This window comes from Talpa occidentalis, unplaced genomic scaffold (genome assembly GCF_014898055.3).
Source record: "Talpa occidentalis isolate TD23 unplaced genomic scaffold, MPIMG_talOcc4v2.1 talOcc4.13, whole genome shotgun sequence".
NCBI lineage: Eukaryota > Metazoa > Chordata > Mammalia > Eulipotyphla > Talpidae > Talpa > Talpa occidentalis.
In genome coordinates, this window is record NW_023601322.1 from 39,288,526 (window position 1) to 39,308,045 (window position 19,520).

At 45.3% G+C, this 19,520-nt stretch overlaps 1 protein-coding gene across 1 annotated transcript in view; it reads right to left on the reverse strand.

Moving 5' to 3' along the window:
* The window catches only part of CABLES1 (Cdk5 and Abl enzyme substrate 1), a 98,342-nt gene that overhangs the window by 37,303 nt on the left and 41,519 nt on the right, over positions 1-19,520 (reverse strand). The window contains exons 3-4 of the mRNA XM_037508740.2: positions 15,667-15,759; positions 314-391 (exon numbers count right to left, since the gene is read on the reverse strand). Of these exons, the coding sequence (XP_037364637.1) occupies positions 314-391; positions 15,667-15,759 (171 nt within the window). The remainder of the gene's footprint in view (positions 1-313; positions 392-15,666; positions 15,760-19,520) is intronic.

Genomic DNA, 19,520 nt, shown 5'->3' on the forward strand with positions numbered 1-19,520 from the left:
TTTTCAAAGCCGACAGGCCCTGCAGAATGGGGTGCCGTTGCATTGCTTTTGTTGTATATTATTGGAAGAGGTGACAAAATGCGCATTTAGAAAAAGCAGAGAATATGAGCACACAAACATACACACACAGTAACATGGAAGCTTTCTGGCTGAAAAGGAAATGAAACATACTTTTTCTTTCAAATTTACAAAAACAGAATTTGTAGTATCAAAGCAAGGAAAGTTCTTTAAAGTGGATAGGGTAGCCACATTAAGCACATGGTGTCAGAACTTTTCACCCAGAGAACTACAAAGCAAGCATGCATATACATACCCAACCTGGGCACTGTCGCGATATGGCAGCACTGAAAATATACTACAGAAGGATCTTCTGCCACTGATAAGGACTATTCTAAAAAATAAAAAAAAAAAGAACAAACAACAAACAAACAAACTAAATGCAAAGACTCTTAAATTAAAAAAAAATTCTATAGCAACTTAGCATTCATGGAATTCACAGCAGTATTTGCACGCTCCCGCCACCTCCTCTGACAGATGGTATTCTGCTCTCCTTGCAAAATGCAACCTCAGTGCAGCAGAAGCACACTGCCTCCTTATCCAAATGTTAACATGCGAGAGCCTCTACTGAGCATATATGAACCCTTTCTCAGGTGAGGGCTGCTGGCTGTGGGTTGCACATGCAAAATGGAGCAGGCACAGCTAGGAATGTGGGGTGCTCAGGGCTGAGCGAGCAGTCATGCCACATTTAGACCATTGATTTCTACTCTACGGTGAACAATGCAAGAGCAGTGGTGCCAGAAACTCTGAGCAGGCAAGACACTCAGATGCCTTCATGATCATTAGATTTTTTATATGCTGGCAGCATGTTAGGTTCTGAGAATAAATTAAGGGAACAATTACATAATCAGTCTTAGCTTCCATTCCTGCTATAAAGATACCACTGGAAACAGTTCTACATGATGCTCTTATGCAATCAAAGGCCACTTTAAAAAACATTAAAAAAAAAAAAACAACAACAACTCTCAAAAGTACTTATCCAGGCATCTGAGAATAACTTTGCCAAAGAAAATTGCTGATGAAAAAAATGGAGAAATGAGTGGAGATTAAAAAATCAATATTCTTCAGCATAAAGGCAATTCACATCAGAAATGGAGTTTACTGACTTTTGTAATCTTTTGTAATCTTTTTCCTTCAATGATCATAAATATAAAATCAGGGAAAAACAGTTCTATTAGCTGCACCAAGGCTTGGGAATTTTGACCTCGTTTGAAGACTATGCTATGAAATTGGCTACACACCCAGGGAAAAAGTCAGGTTCCTTGGCACAGCAAACCAAGTCCTGTCTTCTGGCTCTCTCTGCCTCTCCAGTCTCAACACGCACCGTATTTCCCACATCCTGTGCTTTATCATTCATCTGTGCTAAAGAACTTGCAGTTCCCTGCCCCTCCCCCCAATTTGGAAAAAAAATAAACCTGTTTCGTTCCTTTGTCCTTTGCTTACTGTGCCCTACTGCATGCTTGGTGAGCTCCTATTTATCTTCAAAACCTTGCTCAAAAGTCACCTCCCTGTGAGCATTTCCTCCCCCTTTACTTGTTGGTGCTGCTTCTGCTTCCTTATTCCACTTCCAAGGGTGCACTGATCACAGAGTGCTGCTAACCACTTGCCACCCATCTCTTCTGGAGCTTGAGTGCCAGGGATTAGCACGCAGCCATACCTCCATGAGTGCAATGTGGGCAAAGCCAGCTTCAGAGCAGCATCCAAACCCTGGCACTGGTGGGGTGGGACCGCAGCTGTCTGCTTAGGCCACGGTGATTCACTCTGGCAGTGGCTGCCAGCACTGTCAGATTCCAAGTGCTTTAACTGATGAGGCACCGGGGAGTGAGGTACCAAAGGTGAGGCACTAGCAGGTGTGGCCGACCAGGACTTGGACCTGTGTTCTTTACCACCATGTGCCTGGATGCTCTGCTGTTCTTTTAGTGTAACAGGGTGGTCCCCAGGAAAGGGGGAGGTTCCAGGTTCCCTGCCCCACTCAAATGGAGGGTGGAGCTGAGTAGGTTAGAGAAGAAGCTGTAGAGGAGACTGAGGAAGGAAGGAAGCAGGATGGAGATCCAGAAGGAGACCTGGAGGAGGCACATGGGGCCAAGGGACATGTGAAGAAATTGCGCTTGTCTTTGGTCGTGGACTGGGTGACACAGATGTGGGTGAGAGACCCGAGGGGAGGTGACAATGGCAGCTTTTATCTTGATTTTGATTTTGCTCTTTTCCTTCCGGGCTGTCTGGTTGTTTCTGGCCCTTTTCTGTGGGTCCCCACTCGAAGATGCTTTAGACTTGTGGCAGGCTTTGGGGCCTTGCTCTGGGCCAATCCCATTTGGATGGAGTTTTACCCACGAGGAGACGGGTAACTTTGGGTGCTTGATTTAGAAACTAGATTCTTTGCCTTACCTGTATTGTTTCCTAATTGTATTAAAGGTCCTTCCCATTAAAGTCTCCTATGTTTTTGTGTTGATGTGGCAGATGGCAGAACCCATTTAGAATAGGAAGGTTTGGGGGGTCTGGGGTGCACCTCTCCCTGCCCTGTAACATTAGATTTACTAGAAAAGTCTGCTTGTGGGTTTGAATCAGTCCCTATGGACTTCTGGGACACCAAGTCTGCCTTCACAAATGTTTTCTAGGGTGGCTTTCAAGCCTGGCCTGCAATTACAGCATGAGGGGCCAGAGGGTGACCAAGCACAATAGCCCTGACAGTGAGGCTGCTGGACCTCCAGGCAGCTGATCCTCCTGCTGTGCTCAGCCTGGAAGGACAGAGCTTCCTCACACATCCCTTACCACCAAGAGAAAAGACTGGAACTACTCATGTCATTGGACACCTGTGTATTCTGCCTCAGAGGGTGGAATGTGTTGAACAAACTAAACTGGCTTAGTGTAACTGCGTTTTCTTCATTACTCAGTACTAATGAGTTCTCCCTTCCCACAAGTCAGATTTGAACATTTTTAATAGGACAAGAAAATAAGACTATGAATGCATGTGAAGTAAAAATATACTTTCCCAAATTTCAACTATAATGTATACCTATTAGTGAATGGACTGCATTGTTCTATTAAATGAGTGCTCAGACCACGTGGTCTTCATTGAGGGAGAAGCTGACAGCATGGGTCTCTTCAGAAAAGTATGCTATTCTAATGCAGAAGTCAATTTAAGCAACTACAAACATGCATGACTCCCATTAATTTCAGCTGGAATGGTCTTTCTCTGGTTGGCTATTTTTAAGCAGATGGGGGGAGAAAGGAGCACTTTCCTTCCATTCTTGGGCCTAACCATCCTGTAGACTTCTACTTTCTGCAGGGACAAGAGTAGGACTCCAAAGCAAAGACCTGCGCAGCAGTGCTGCAACAGGTTTGCAGCTGTACAAGCCCTGGGATCCTGGACCTCGCCAACAGAACTTTCAATACCACATCCTACGTATTTCCTGAAGTAGCCCTGGAATCTGGGAGGGACTTCAGGCCTTAGCCAGACCAGGCAAATATCAACAAGTGGTGAGCTGTAGAATTCTCTGCTTCCTACACCAGCAACTTTGAGCAATGAGATTATAAAGACCAATCCCTGTGTCCAGAACTGGGAGGGTTCATGTGCAATTGCAGCCTTGCTCTTTATAAACACAGGGCAAGGTCCATCATTAGAGATGCCCAAGAGGAAAATGAGATCCATTTGCCTCCTTCAAATGCTCCAATATTTGTGAAGGAATTAAACCATGCTAGGGGAAAATGTAAGATCACCAAATTCCATTTCCAATGGGTTTCAGAAATTGACTTTCTTCGTGTTTTTGCTTCTAAACACTGTTGATATCGTCTTTTATGCCCAAATAGCATGCCAAAAGCCCACATAATTTTCCCCCATATGAATATAAAACATTTCACTTGGAGTTAAGATGACCAGAAAGCATTACAGAAAATATTATGATTTCAAAAGAGGAATTAACTCCAGGGAGATGGGTCTTTAAGGAATTAAAGATCACATTTCCATACTAACATCTGCCAGAGAGGGGGAAAAAAAAAATTAGCAAAGGAAAAAACTCCCCAGGGCTGCTGCTCACATGGATAGGGTCCCTTTGGATACACAATGTCTTCCAAACCTTTCCAGGAAGCATCAAGAGTGTTCTGCATCTGGAACCCTAACCTTCTTCATCTATTTCATTTTTGTACTTGTTTGCATGTAAGATCCTAGAGTTCAGAATGGCCAGGAGATATGGACAGAGCACCAAGATCACCTTCATTTCATCTGCTTTCAACTGCTCAGCCCATTGCCAACAATGTCTGATCAGGCAATATCTAATGCCATCCAAGGTTCTTAAGCTTTCCCTTATGCCAATATTTGGCTGCTTGTTAGAGTTCCAGAACCCTGGTGAGTCCCTATTGGATGTGATACGGTTCTATCTCTTCTAGATGGAATATCTCATTGTAACAGAAATATTTTCTTGAGGACATAAAAACAAGCGACCAACTTCAACATTTAGAGAAAAGAAAATCACAGTGGTGGGTGAATATAAGGGTGCATGAACACAACTCAGGGGTGTCCAGAACCTGGGAGTGTTGAGGACCCAAATGAGATACTGGAACACACGTGAAACACATTTCCATGCTGTACTTCACTCCCTGCATGCTCAGAAAGCAAGACAGAAAATGCTTAACAATGCTGGTGGTGTCGGTTAAATTTTGCTCCCCCTAAAACATGTTGTATTTCTATCCCCTGTACCTGTGCATGTGTGTGGCCTTACTTGGAAATACAGACTTTGTAGATGTAATCAAGTAAGGATGAGGTCATACTGAATTGGGGTGGCCTCAGCTCCAACAACTGGATTTAATGAAGCTATCTGGACATGCCCAGACGCACGCAGAGGGAAGACACCATGTGACGAGAGGCAGGGACTAGAGTGATGAGGCCAGAACTCAAGAACACCAAGGACCACTGACCACCACCAGGAGGTAGGAGAGGCAAGGAATAATCCTTCCCTAAAGTCCTTAGTGGGTATATAGCCCAGTCGGTACTTGGATTTCTAACTTCTGGCCCTACAACTGAGAGAGGGTGCATTTTGGTTGCTGTAAGGGACCCAGGTTGTGGTCCTTTGTAGGGCAGCCCTAGAAAGTGAATACAGCTGCATTCAGTCACTTTCTTGCAGTGCTACTCAGCTGGAATCTGGGAGGGAGGTCCTCTGTGTCCTTAAGCTGCATCAGCGGGTGAAGAGATGATGTTCTAGTTCAGAGAGCTGCAGAAGATAGGGACCCAGAAGCCTGAGCCCAAGGTGGGGCAGGTGCTTGAGAGCTGGGTGGAGCACTAGAGGAGTGGGATTCCAACAGGTAAGGACAGGGAATGTGGAGTCCAGCATTCAGGGAAACCCGGCCCAATACAGGGATGTGTGAAGTCACACTTGTATGCACTGGAGTGGGTAGGGAGTAGTGGAAGATTTCTGAGAAGCAAGCGACATGATCTTCCTCCCCTCTTCTATTCCACAAATATTTCTGAGCACTAACTCTCTACCAGACATTGTGGGGGTGTGGGGAGTTTTTGAAGGACACAGACAAGGAAGGGATCCATCTTTACAAAGCTTATGGTTGGGTGGGAGAGGTTCACACAGGGATGTGAATTCCCTGATAGGGCAGTAGAGGGCGCTATAAAGCACACTGAAGGAACAGCGACCTAGCCTGAGAAATGCAAGGTGGGCTTCCAAAAGGAAATGACTGGTAAACTGAGAGCTGAGAGACAAGTGGTGTTCAGGATAGAAGGAGAAGTCATGCTTGGGTATGGAGGAACTGGAGTGAGCCAAAGCTGGAAGGAGAAAGAGTAAAAGATCTAAGTGCCTTTGCTCACCTCCACTTGCCTGACCCATCAGGGTCTCCACTCCCCTCTGCAAATCACTCTCATCAACACCCATGGCAAATTTAAAGCTCAGACTGATTGTACCAACACTGAGTTGTACACTTCTTGAGACTGGCTTGCATGGATGTCCCCAACCTGTTTGACAGTTACTTGTCCTTATTCATTCAAGACTACATGATAAAATATGAATAAAAATTGAGGGAAGTGGTACATCTATTAAAAAATAAACAACACTGAGTATTTAAAAAAAAGAATTCAAACAAGGCAAGTCACTAAAAAAAAATGCAGTTGAATAGTCAAGCAAGACAACTATAAATCATAGGGAAATATTGCAAAACTCCCAAAAAACTTTGCACTTGAATTCTTGAATCCTTTAAAGAAGTCCAGTCTGCACACAACAGCAATGGGTGGGAATGATGATAGACTGATGCCAGAGACAGGCTCCAATCAGTAGGTCTGTAGGCAAAGAAAGGCCTGGCATCAAAACAAAAAACTACTGAGTGAATGATCACCAACATGCCTTAAAAGCACAATGTTTAAACTACATGTAATTTTCTTTTTTTTTTTTTAAGACTTAATTATTTGTGCATACAAGAACTGGGGTATAAGCCAGAGGTTCAGGGGGTGAGAGGATTCACCAGTGTGGGGAGCAGAACAGGCAGATCTAATGAAACAACTGCTGAGGGGAGCAGCGGAGCCGGCGAGACAGGAGAGGTCTGCTGTGCCATGTGGGTTGCTCCCTGGCCGGCTGGGGATCGAACTCATGCTGCCGTGGCTGGCGATAGCCCGACAGAGCTGTCTTTAACCCCTGTGGCACTAGGGAGGCCCCTATATGTAATTTTTGTGGACATTTCTTCCAACATTAACTAACCTCTCCCCTTAGCCACCTAGTTACTGTAAATAACTCAGCACAACTGAAGGCGGCATGTGACAGAAGGGCTGGTAGAAACAGACGGCATGGGAGGTGCAGGTCAGCTCCAGAAGGTCTCCTGAGCCCGTGAGAGATCTGTCCTGGCCCTTGGGAGGCTGGGAGTAGGTAAGATGGGGCTGGTGACTGAAGCAGTGGGATCGATGAGCTTCCCCAGTGACAGGGGCTGGAAAGAGAAGAGGAAGGGCTGGGAGAGAGGACCTGCAGCGAAGGGCATAAAGAGGTGAGAAGGGGGTGTAAGAGTCTGCTGGGGGTTGCCATAACAGAGCATTGTATGCTGAAAAGTGACAGAAAGAAATGGACTGTCTCCAGTTGTGGAGGCCAGCAGTTCAAGCTCAAGGTGTTGACAGAGCCCTGCTCCCTCTGATGAAGGCTCCGGCTCAGGATCTGGGCCTCTCTTTTTGCTTCTGGCAGCTCCTTGGTTTGGGGCAACAGAACGCCACCTTTCACTCAACAGGCTCCCTATGCGCGAGTCTGTCTCCAAATTTGTACCTCTTATGGTGCTAGTTGTATTAGATCTAGGGTCCTCCTTAATTCAATACGACCTCACCTTAACCAGTTACATCTACAATGACTCTATTTCCAGGAAAGGATGGGTCACATACTAATGTCCTAAGGGTTAGGACTTCAACATCTGGATTTTGAGGGGCACAATTCGGGGAGTTAAGAAGGAGACAAGTCAAGTGCAGTGTCACAGAAACTAGGAAGTCCCCTCTTGAGCCCTTGAGTCCTCTCCTACCTGCTCTTACATGTCAGGCCACACGTGACCCCCAGCCCTGCACTGCTACCCTCTGTAACTATGACTTTCTCCTGGGATCACTGCATACCACTGAGAACAAGGACTGGTCTCCCCCCAGGCTCCCAGGTTGCTGGCTAAGGAGAGAATTGAAACAGAATCACCAAGTGAAGGTTCTGTCCAATCCTAACCCCTAATTCTTTCCTCATTTTTATACTCTATAAATCAAGCTGGTTGAAAAGCAGTGATACATACTTGTAGGCCACAGCTTTCCAGCAGTGTACACCCCCACATGCACAAAGCACTGAGCAGTTGCTTATGACTGCAAATTATTTCTCTGAAAAGTTGCGTGCAGAGTCACAGAGGAAGCCAGCACAACCTCCATGCTTTTTAAAAGAGGTACAAAGAATAACACCTTCATAAAACCTAGTATGCAGTGCTGACCACCCCTCCTTGCTCGCCCCCCAGCTCCAAGGCATAAGTAGCCAGAGCTCCCAGTGGGGGAGGGGGGGCCTACTAGCCAGCTCCTCTCTTCCCATTCTCAGTACCAGAGGGAAGCAAAGGACGTGGATCAGTTATATTAGAGAGCAGCTCTGGATGACATGAGAAGAAGTCTTAGTGAGGTCTTGGCATTCTAGAAGTCTCAGTCCAGTCTTCCCACTCACTGTCCCTCAAGACTGAGGTGTCACTGACAATTGGTTGTAGACACTGATGCTGTTACTAATGCCGAAGCTTCCCTGCCAGCCTCCTGCTGCTGGAAGGTGATGGTGTTTCTAGTCTTTTAGTGAGGAACGAAAATTCTAAGAGGGGAAGTGCCTGCTCAGGGGGAGCAGATGTAGGGAGCCTCAGAAAAGGCAATGACAGTTTTCTTCTTTAAAGAAGGCCAATCCAGAGGTGGTAACTAGCTGTGTTTATTTTTTGAAACATGCCACTTTCTCCAACTAACTAAACTAGGTTCACAGCTTGGAGCTGATGAGATCACAAACAAGGTCTTAATTTAGTTGCTACCCATCCCCCCCGTTCCCTCTAAAGCTTTCAGTATTAAAAGGAAAGTCCACAACGTGAATTCAGTTACTGCACATTTGCCAACTTATTTTAAAAAGTAGATAAAAGGTGCTAAAATCTTTTATATATTTTTGTTTTGTTTTCCTACTGAGTTCACACTTCAAAGAGCCAGCACTCTAGCTTACTGTTTTTTATCTATTCCCATCTCAAATCCTTTTAAATCTCTTTGAAAATTCCTCCTGAGGGACAAGCTAGTCCAGGCACTCACAGCAAAGAACAGTTCTCTGCTTGCGCAGAATGAAATGATTCTCAAAGCAGACCCAGGCGGTAAGGACTTCTAGTGCACATGGCGGCCATCACTTGGTGTAACGCAGATGTTGGGAAACCAGATGACTTCAAAAGGATGCCAGAGAATGCCCACAAGCTGCATGTCTGAGGGAGAGCAGCTCCCATTTGAAAGGAGGGCGCTTGTCTTTTATCACTGAGACAAATGTTTTTGAGTCTTAAGAGTTAGAAGGCTCAACGGGAAAGGCACTTTCTCAATGGGACCGTGAGTGTCACCAGGCACACACGTCTTGAGAGGCCACTGGCTGGCCTTCAGTCTTCAGGGTCCGAATTTTCATCTGCCATTCTGATGACCCAGGTGAAGTAACCATGAGAGCTACAGGGACCGGCTCTTCTACTAAGAGGCAGCTCCCACTTGCCAGTCACCCTGATCAAGGACCTTCCAGATGTTGGGGCATGGGGCCATTGGGCACCTCTCTTTTGTGACAGAAAGTTTGCTCCAACACTTGTGAGTTTTAAAAATGACTATGGGTCATTTTTGAACTACATATCAAAATAAATTCACTTTCAGAAGACAGTACACCACACCCTCTAATCTTCTATAAGAACAAGGTTACCAAAACACCTGCAGAGCTCCTGCTCCAGGCTAGATCGTGTCAGCCCTCTGCTCAGCACCCTCATGGCTCCCATATCACTATAACAAAAGCAGATGTCGTGTCGTCACCATTGACTCTCCCTGAACTTTTCAGGGCTCATTTCTTCCTCCTCTCTTCTCTCTACTCCAACTATGGGGCTTTCCTACAGTTCCTCAGTTATGTACTGTATATTCCAGCCTCAGCAACTCTACAGTTGTTGTTCTGTCCACCCTGAATGCACTTCCCTATAGTGTGGCCTGCACTTTAATTATTGTTGACCGACCTCGCATTTATCCCTGTTAAGTTTAATCTTGGTAATTTGGGTTCCCAGTGTTGAAGTCACCAAGTCCTGGTTCTCATCTGTAACACATCCTCCTTCTCTTCCTGCTCTGATCTTCCACATGGCCAGAGAGGAGGCTGCTGGCCTTCATTCCACAGAGGAGATAATGCTCAAAGGGAAACCTCGCGTTATTCTTTCTAAACTCCCCTGCAAGCTAACAAATTTCAGCTGCCTGCAGTGTCTCCTGCTGCATCCAACCAACTTGTCACCATTCGATTCACTGGGATATGCTGAACTGAGTAATAGCCTAACATTTGCCGAAATCAAGAAATGTCATGTCGAAGGCAGTGCCTGATTGCCTGAGCTAGTAATTCTACCAGTGAGATGAAGTTAACGTCATAGGACTTTTTCTCAGTGGAGTTACGCTGACTGCTAGCAACCTCCACTCTTTTCTGAAGCACACCAACCATTCATTTAACAACCCATCCCAAACTCTGCCCACAGTCAGCTCCAGGCTTGCTGCTCTATGATTATTAGAACTTACCCTCCACTACCATCTCAGTCTCTTTTTGACTTTCTTAAGACAATATTGGCCTGTCTTTTCACTTGCCGTTTTAAAGATGATTTGTATTTCTAAATTCTTTCCATTCCCTGTGATCTTGTCCTGAGAACTGAAACTCATTTAAAAGGCCTCTCCATTCATTTATTCCACAAACGCTTCCGAGAGCCTACGCTGTGCCCAGCTCAGTGCTTTATTTAGTGTCTGCATTTCAGTTCTACGTATTGAAGCTAAAACTAGCTCAGCAGCTGACATCAGTTCTGTCCCTATACCATCAGCCCCAAGAATTTCACCATCGTTTCCCTCCCTTTTCCGAATATGGTTTTAAAAGCCATCACTGGCATTTTATTTTATTGCAGCAAAATACATGTAACATAAAATATGCCGAGCAACCATATTTAGTACAATTCAGTGCCATTAAGTACATACGTGATGGCGTGCAAACACCGCCACTATTTTCAAAACTTACATTGCCCCAAGTGAAAACCCGCCCCCATTATGCAACAATTCCCTCTTCCCCAGGCCTCTGGTGACCTCTAATGTATTTTCTGTCTGTATGGATCTACCTATTCTAGATTTTCTATAAAAGGAGTCATGCAATATCTTACCTTTGTGCCTGGCTTATTTCAGTCAGTTTTCAAGGGTCATACATATTGCAACACACATCATACTTCACTCCCTCTTTATGTCTGCATAATATCCCTTTGCGTGTCTACACTGCATTTTGTTAACAGAATCCATTCATCCATTGATGGATACTCTGGTTGTTTCTACCTTTTGCCTACTGTGAATGAGGCTACTATGTACATTGGTGTACAAATATCTAAATTCCTCTTTTCAATTTTTTTAGGCAGTGGAATTGCCATATAGTAATTTTATGTTTAATTTTTGAGAAACTACTAAACTGCTTTTCCATAGTGACTGCACATTTTATTTCCTGCCAGCAGTGTACAAGGGTGCCAAATATCTTTTCTTTTTATTAATCTTTCATTCACTCTAGATTTTTCTCTGATGTACATCATTCTATAAGTTTGCTCAAGCCATTCTTTTATTAGTCATTAGCTTTTAGCTAATGACTAATACAATGACATGAGAATTCAACAGTTTTCCCAGAACTCACCATGACATGCTGTCATTTAGTGTGAGGATTCTTATCAGCCACCCTCCTTTCGATCATGAGAATGAGCTTTAGAATCTGAAGCTTGCATCTGGAGTCCACCCCCCTTTGCAGCTGTGTGCTCCAGTTTCCTCCTTTTTAAGCTAGGATGAGGTTTCCTTTGGTTGTGGTAACAAAGTACCACAACATTAGTGGCTTAAAATAACATGAATTATCTTATAATTCTGGAGATCCAAAATCTGAAATGGATCTCATGGAACTAAAAGCAAGGTGCTAGCAGGGCTGGTAACCAACTGGAGGTGTTAAGGGAGAACAGTTTTCCTGCCTTTTCAGTTTCCAGGGGCTGCCACATTCCTTGGCTTGTGGCCCCTTTCTCCATCTCAAGGTCTGCAATGGACAGTTGAGTCTTTCTCACATCATATCACCTGACACTGACTCTTCTGCCTCCCTCTTCCACTTCTGAAGATACTTTCAGTCCCATCCAGATAATCCAGGATAATCCTATTTTGAGGGCAGCTTTTTAGCCACCCCAAACTCTATCCGCAAATTTGCATCTCCTGTGCCATGTAACCAAACACATTCAAAGATCCTGAGGATACAACATGGACATCTTTGGGAGGAATTATTCCACTTAACATAACAATAGCAATGCCTTTCTCAACAGGTTTTTTTTTTTTCTCAAAAATTATTTGTTTTTTCAAGTTCTTTCCATTCTTCAGGACATAGTTATAAAGACTGAAACTTATTTAAAAGTTCTCTTCACTAATTTACTCAACAAAGACCCACTGAGCTGAATTGCTGCAATAAAACACACAGTAAGCACTCAGTAAGTGTTACCCATTATCACCTTATGATAGTCCTTGGGCAATTTATAATCCCCCTGGGCAATATGGTTGCAGCCATAAGAATCCACTTCTGAGTCTGAACTTCACATGTTTCATCTTCCTAAAGTCCACCAGCATTGCCTTCTTTTCTAGCTATCAAGTCCAACATGGCGTCCCCATCAGCTGCCTGTGTTTGTGTTAATACAGAAGTAGAAATGGATCACAGGGCTCCCCTCACTGCCTCTGCTACCTGTGAGGAAACACTCAGCAGGACCAGGAAGAACTCAGGCGCCCGTCTGGCTCTAAGGGCAGACTTTAAGCCTCCACTGCTGGGTCTGCGCTGTGCCCAGCTCCATGCTTCCTGGCTCCAGCTCTGAGGGTTGCAGCAGGGCTCTGAAACACCCCAGCCTCACTGTCTGCACTTCATCTACACACAAGCCTCCTGAGGTTTCTGGGGCTAGCCTCACAGAAGTCACTGATTCCTGACAGAAAGTGTGGTTTGTACTTAAAGTGGGCTGCGTCTCCACCGGAACCACACCTGCTCTGGGAGGTGTTCACTCCTGCTTCCCCTGTCTGTTGGGCTCCATCTGATGTCAAGCATGAAGTAAGTAAACACAGAACCTGCCAAATCCCCAAGGTTAATTTCTGAGCAGTGATCCTGATATTACTGATCAGAAGGCACAGTGGGGGTTTGTTCTGTTTTTTTGTCAATCAAACAAATACCATCTTTTATTGTATTGGTTCTCAGTTTTAATATTTCCCCCCTTTTTATCTCTAATTGTGCTCAACATTCATAGTCAGGTCAGTGACTGACGCCCCTGAAAGACACTCCCCTCTGTTTTGTCAGTGGCGCTGCACGACCAACGACAGTAGCCATTTTGTCATTGCTGAGACTGGAGTCCCAAGCCCTTCTCCATGCCTTTGCCTGGTGCTCAGGATCAGGAGGCTTGACAACACAGGAGCCCTCACTCTAGGGTTTCTGCTCCAGAACAACAGGCAGGCCTGGGTCTAGCCTGCAGTCTGAGAGGTCTGTGCTAGGGGGACTGGGTCTGGGCAAGGGTGTGAGTGCACAGAAATTGGGGCTGGAGCAGGGAGGACATCCACTGGGGCCTGGCTATGCCGGCTCTTCTTCTATCTCTCTTCCCCAGGTTTTTCACCTCAGGCCATTCTGTTTTCAGTCCTGACCATCAAGCACATTCATGAACACCTTCAGCTTCTCCCTAAGCCTCAATTCTCCTGAACGCAGAGAGGCAAATCAGAGTTGAACAATTCCAGTTCTTGCTGAGGGGACACAGAGAGCCCAGTCTTCCCTCCTGGGAGCATTACCAGGATCCCTTCTCCCCACCACTGCTGGCCCTGCCACCCTCTCACAGGACACCACACTCCTGGTGCTCAGCAGGGAGTGGGGGACAACTCTCTTTCCTTTCTCAAAGGCTCGCTCACATCCTCCAATTCATTAGCTCTTGACCTCCATTTCCTTCTGTCACCTCAGAAATCGTCGTTTTTTTCCTTCCTGGCAGCTTCCCGGCTTCTTTCATCTGAGAACAATCCATCCTTGATAATAAACCAGGGTGGGGAGGGAAAGCAGCCTCAGCCCTTTCATCTTTCTCTGGCACAGGAAAAGCAGTTCTCACCTGGACAGATACAACTGGCTTGTGGAAGGCAGTTCCCACAACAAACTGACTGAGGCATTCCTGCCCTAAGTCCCAGCTCTCAGCTCTTCAGATAAGCAAAGAGTTTCTTGTGGTTCCCTCTGAAAACTGCCCTGCAAAACCATCAGCAACTGCACGCTCTCTGGCCTCTCTGTGTTCTTCCTGGGTCAAGGGCCTGATGGGGAAGGAGGTTTGGTCACGTAAGCTGGTGATCCCACTCAACCAAATCTTTCCTTAGCTACATCCTCTCACTACCAGGCTAGTTATCTGGCTTTGTGTCCTCCAGAGCATCAAGAGGTGGGGAATCCCACTCATTTGGCTTTGTCATTTTTTATTTAGAAATTAAAGGCTTTCTATGTTTAGTTTATGGCTAAAGAGGTAATGAACAGACATACAAATGTAATTTACTGAATAATTATACTAAAAATGACATAAATAAGATTTGAGGTTAGCAAGCAGGGATCTCATGGTGGTAAAATCAATCACAATAATTGTGACAGTAAGAGGAAGGGTGAGAGAGAGAAATTCTGAGTCCTCGCTGGCAGATGACAACTATGTGCTGCACAGAGGAATAGACACTGACTACATAAAAATTATCTGATGAGAGCTCGGCTTTGCTACTCTGAAACCAATGAAAAGATATGAAATTATGTCTTCTGTTCAAGGAAGATTTTGAAAATAGGTATAAACTCAGAAAAAGACATCTTTAAAAACTGTTAGTGCTATGCTGTCGATTGTACAACAAATTTTGAGCCAAGTTACAGCAAGGCTGGTTTTTTTTTCATTCCATGAGGCTAACTGAAGACATTTTTGTCAATTTTTATCAGGTATGAACTAAACCAGTGGAGGGGGGTGGGGGCTGGGATCTTCTATCAATCACAAGGAGTTACACCCCCAAACTCTTTTTGGCCAGTCCACCACTCTGGGACAGTGTCTAACTCTCCCACATTCAAGGAAACCACTGTGCATGTCCCAGGTCAGTGGGGAGGAGCTGCCCTAGGGATGCAGAGCGTTGGGCACCCAAGAGGCTTTGCAACTCTGTCCCCAGTGCAGCTGACTGCTGCCAGGAATGGACTGGGCCATTCAGTCATAGCAAGCTGGCAACAAGGATTCTGATCCATGTGTTGCCAGGAGAGTTTTAATATCACAGTCATAAATTTCAACCAAGATAATTTTCACTTAACAGTGCTTTCCAAAAGAGCCAGTGAAGGTCTGGAGAAACACGTGCTCCACATGTCAGAAGGCCCAGGAATCTGAATCAGCGCCCAGGAAGAATCTGTTGGCAAAGTCTTTCTACTCTCCTAAAGGGAGTCATCAAAGCTAGTGCCAAGACCAAGTTCAGGCGCAGATCTGGAGGGCTGTTTACTGACCAGAGCACACAGCCCCAGTGGAAGAAGAAAACAAAACCCCACACAGCCAAAAAAGCAGGGCGGGAGGGGGGGGAAGCCCTCAATTATTTGTTGTTCAAGTTTTCTATAAAAATATGTTTAAAAACAATTAAAAATTCAGTTTGTGGTTAGTCTAATAATCTCATCGAGCCTGTGGTCACAGCGAGGGCGTGTTATTGTCTACAGGCGTCACTGGACAGTTCTGATAGGCGTGGGGTAGAAATGGTCTGTTTGGGAAGGTTACATGAATCCTGTTCATCTCACCAGCACGGTCTTGGCTTTGCTGAGGTCTGGCTGTTTGGTCCACCTCTGCCTCCCCTTCCCTATGCACCCACCCCCTCCCACAACAGGGGAGCTGGAAGGACAGTTTTTGTGAGTGTGATACCTTCCATTCCTGGTATCATGTTGCCTCATATTCTTGATAAAATGAATCTTCTTAAAGTTCTTTGGTCTGGGCGAACCTGAGAGAGTTCGACATCTGAAAAATAAAATCATTCCAGAAACACAGTCAGTTGCCCATTGGACAGCTGAGACATCTCCACACAAAGACAGGAAGGAAAGAGCAGACACATGGTTGAGTCACCCCAAGGATAATGAGGACGACACGGCTGGAAGCAAGGAAGCTTTAAAAAAAACCCAAATGACAGACAACTTCCTTGATAATACTGATAATAATTTATATGGGTCTCTGAAAAGCCAGCTAATGAAAACTATTGTCCCCAGTTACAATAACATAATCTACACAGATTCCAAAGACATCATTCTTTATTGTCATCTTAAAAAGAATCCCCCTGTATCAACACCGGTAACGGGAACACAAAACTGTAACTTTAAAGGATATGGGGGTGGGGGGGGGAGATTGGAAAATTAAGTTTAAAGAGTCTCTAATCATTTTTCTTCCATAGCAGGACTTTGACCTGATCAACCTGGACAGCTGCCCCAACTATATTGTGCCTGGAAGTTGCAACTTTACTTTGAATGATAATCAGACACCCGACTAGAAATTGTTTTCATTTTAAGATAAATTTTAATATTCGTTGTACAAAATGACTTGGCTTCAAATGCTTTTTTTCCCCTGATTGTATGACATTTGCTCGCACTACAGAGCTGGCAGAACAGAACACATATTGAAAAGGTCTTATTTTGTGTAGACATATATTTTTTTTAAAGATTTACTTAGTTATGCATACAAGAACTGGGGTACAGGCCAGAGGTGTGGAGTGGGGTGAGAGGATTCACCAGAGACAGAGTGGGGAACACAACAGGCGGATTGACTGAAGTACACTGCTGAGGGGAGCAGCGGGGTAGTCAGGAGAGGTCTGCTGCGCCATGTGGGTTGCTCCCTGGCTGGCCAGGGATCGAATACGTGCTGCAGTGGCTGCAGATAGCTTCATAGGTTGTGTATTAATCCCTTGCGTCACCAGGGAGGCCCCTAGACATATTTTTTGTATATATCTTTTTCTTAGTTACCTGGCAATCTCCAAATTACAGAATGGCAATCACAAAATACCAAACAACCATGAGAGTTTAAATTTGTTTTTTCTTAAGAAAGGGAGCTTTTCTGTTTTGGATTTTGCTACCAACAGGTTCTGTTACTTAAACCTTCTGACCGTGGCTACCAGAGCTGGCTCCTGCCATGGGGTGTGGGTACCTGAGATCTTGTACTCTAGGGGCTGAGTTTCAGGGAAGCGGTGCCCACTTTCCAAAGCCACACTGAGGTCTGCACTGAGTCATCGCCGAGCTCAGCCAGATCTGACCTTTGAGGTTCCAGGTAGGAGAGATGACCCGACAAGGAGGTACAATTGAGTGCACAGGGTGGGGGCACAAGGGGGCACAGGCTGGGAGAATTGTCAGCATCAGAGACCTGCACAGCAGGTCCAATCTTTATTCCCCTCCAAGGGCACAGCTTAAGGGAAAGTGACTGACGTCCCCAGCCCAGACCTCAGGGGCTGGTCCTCCAAGTCCCCTGACCTACCTTTCCAGCAAGGACCCAGGAGGCTCCCAGGAGCCTTTCCCAGGGAGAATGAAAATTATTTTTCTCCATAAGAGATAGCACCTTAAAAGGTAATTTAACTTAAATAAAAAATCCCACTGCAGAGAATGTGTACAGGCTAGAGTAGAAACATAGTCTCAGCTATGTCTTCATTTGGTGGCCTGAATCAGGAAAAGGGGGTTCCCCAGACCTTGGGCAGAGAGGAGGGAAAGGCCCCTCTGGTCATGTCTGCTGCATCTGAGCTGGCGCCACAGCCCATGCCAGATGCTTCAGCAGAAACCATCGTGTTCCCAGGCTCCACCTGCAAACTCACCACTGACCCCGACACATCACTATTAGTAGTTCAGATCCCACGCCAGTGTGACTGTCAGAATTAAATGCGATGGTGTGTACTCAGGTGACACATCCAAACACAAATCTACACTTTGACATGTAGACAGGCAAATCTTCATAAACAAACTTCAAGTGTTGTGATTATTAACAAACTATCAGCTACAAAGGATGGTTACTATTTGCCCCCTTTCTTCCTGAAACTGCAGCCCTTATGAAGGATCCTAAACTCTTGCTTTAAAATATTCTTTTAAAAACCTGCAGAGCCTTGTCTGAGGACATTTCAGACAGGGCTAGAATAGGTATGGCACCCACAATTCCTCCTCCACGCCAAGCTTCTGAACCCAGATTTAGTTGGCTTGGGGCTGGAGGGGACAGGCCCTCACTCTGCCGTCTTGGGGCAGCCCCTGGAAACAGACCCAGGGCGTCCAACTGCCTCAGTTGTACCTCTAGAACAACTGCTCAAGGCTGCAGGTAACCCCAGACCCCTATCTCTTACACTAAGAAGGTTCTAGAAACACCAGGGAGGAGAGGAGAATCTCTGAAAGTGTAAAGGTGTGTTTCCATTGGTTTCTGGACAACACCAAGCATTCTCAAGTGTTCTCACATCCTCACTCTGCTTCTCCCAAAGAGCAGACCTTCCCGGGCCAGCTGTCTGGGGGTAATGGGGGGTAGAGATAGACTGTGAGTGGGTTCAGGCACCTTACAGAACTGCCACCTCTAAAAACTCTGGCACCTCCCCACTCCCTGAAGCAGGCCCAGACTCCACTGCAGGGTTGGCCCGAGGCTGCGCCTTCTCCCCTATCATTGTCCTCCAGATTTGAGCATGAAATTCCCAACTTTCTAATGAAAATGAAAGTGGCCAAAAGGGCCACTGGGGCTGTGCATAACAACGGGGTTGGGGCAGTGACAGCAGTGGCTCCAACGCCTAGATGGGCTAGGAAGCTGGGCAGGCGGTAACGGCTGCCATACATGCTGCAGATGAACTGAGATTTTTCTGGATTTTTTAGTAGATGTCCTAACTCATTTTTAGGGTACCTGTTCTCACCCATCAAGTGGAAAACCTCTCAGTCTAGTCCTCTTCTTGTAAAAGCTCAATTCTCAGAGCTCTGGTGGATATAAGAATCTAACTATGATGTACAAGAGAAAAGACTTCAGAGGACAACTTGACAAAGGGTCTTTATTTTAATATCGGCACCCAATTCTTAATGGCAGAGCTGGGGATCTAGCCCTTCATTCGGCAAGCTGTTCGTTGTCACAAATGTTTTTAAGCATTCAACTAAACCACCAGGGAATTGCAGAAGCACTTTAAGAGAATTGTGGCGTTAGCAACAATTGCCAAGGAAACTGGAAGACTGAACCCTCAGGTTGTGGCAGGTTAAGCAAAGAACGAATTAATTTCAAAGCCTCCTGCATTCACGTGTAAACATTCATTTAAAAACACACATTTTAAATGATGCAAAATTAAGTTAGGATAGAATTAAATTAAAAACTAATTTAATGAAAGATTAGCTGTTTCTTGTTAGCACTGATTACAGGATACACTTAATTATGCAAAAGGTTTTTAATAGATGCCTTGGAACCATCTGTTCAATGTGCAGAGTTTAAAGCAAGTTGGGCTAATAGCCTTCCACCCCCTCACTTCCCAAAAACACTTCAGTGTCATTACTGGTACATTCATTTCACAGAATTGGGGAGCTGGAAAGGGCCTCAGGGATAAGACTTATCTGCCCCTCCCATCTTTCAGATGAGAAAACTGAGGTCCCAGAGAAACTAGTGCATTTCCAAGGCTACCCAACCAGTTAGTAGAAGAATCAGACCAAGAACCAGGTCCCCTGACTCCTAACATAATGCCCCTGCAGAAATGCCGAGCTAATTGAATTTCTCAGGAAAGAGTAAGCTCCTAAGTAAATAAG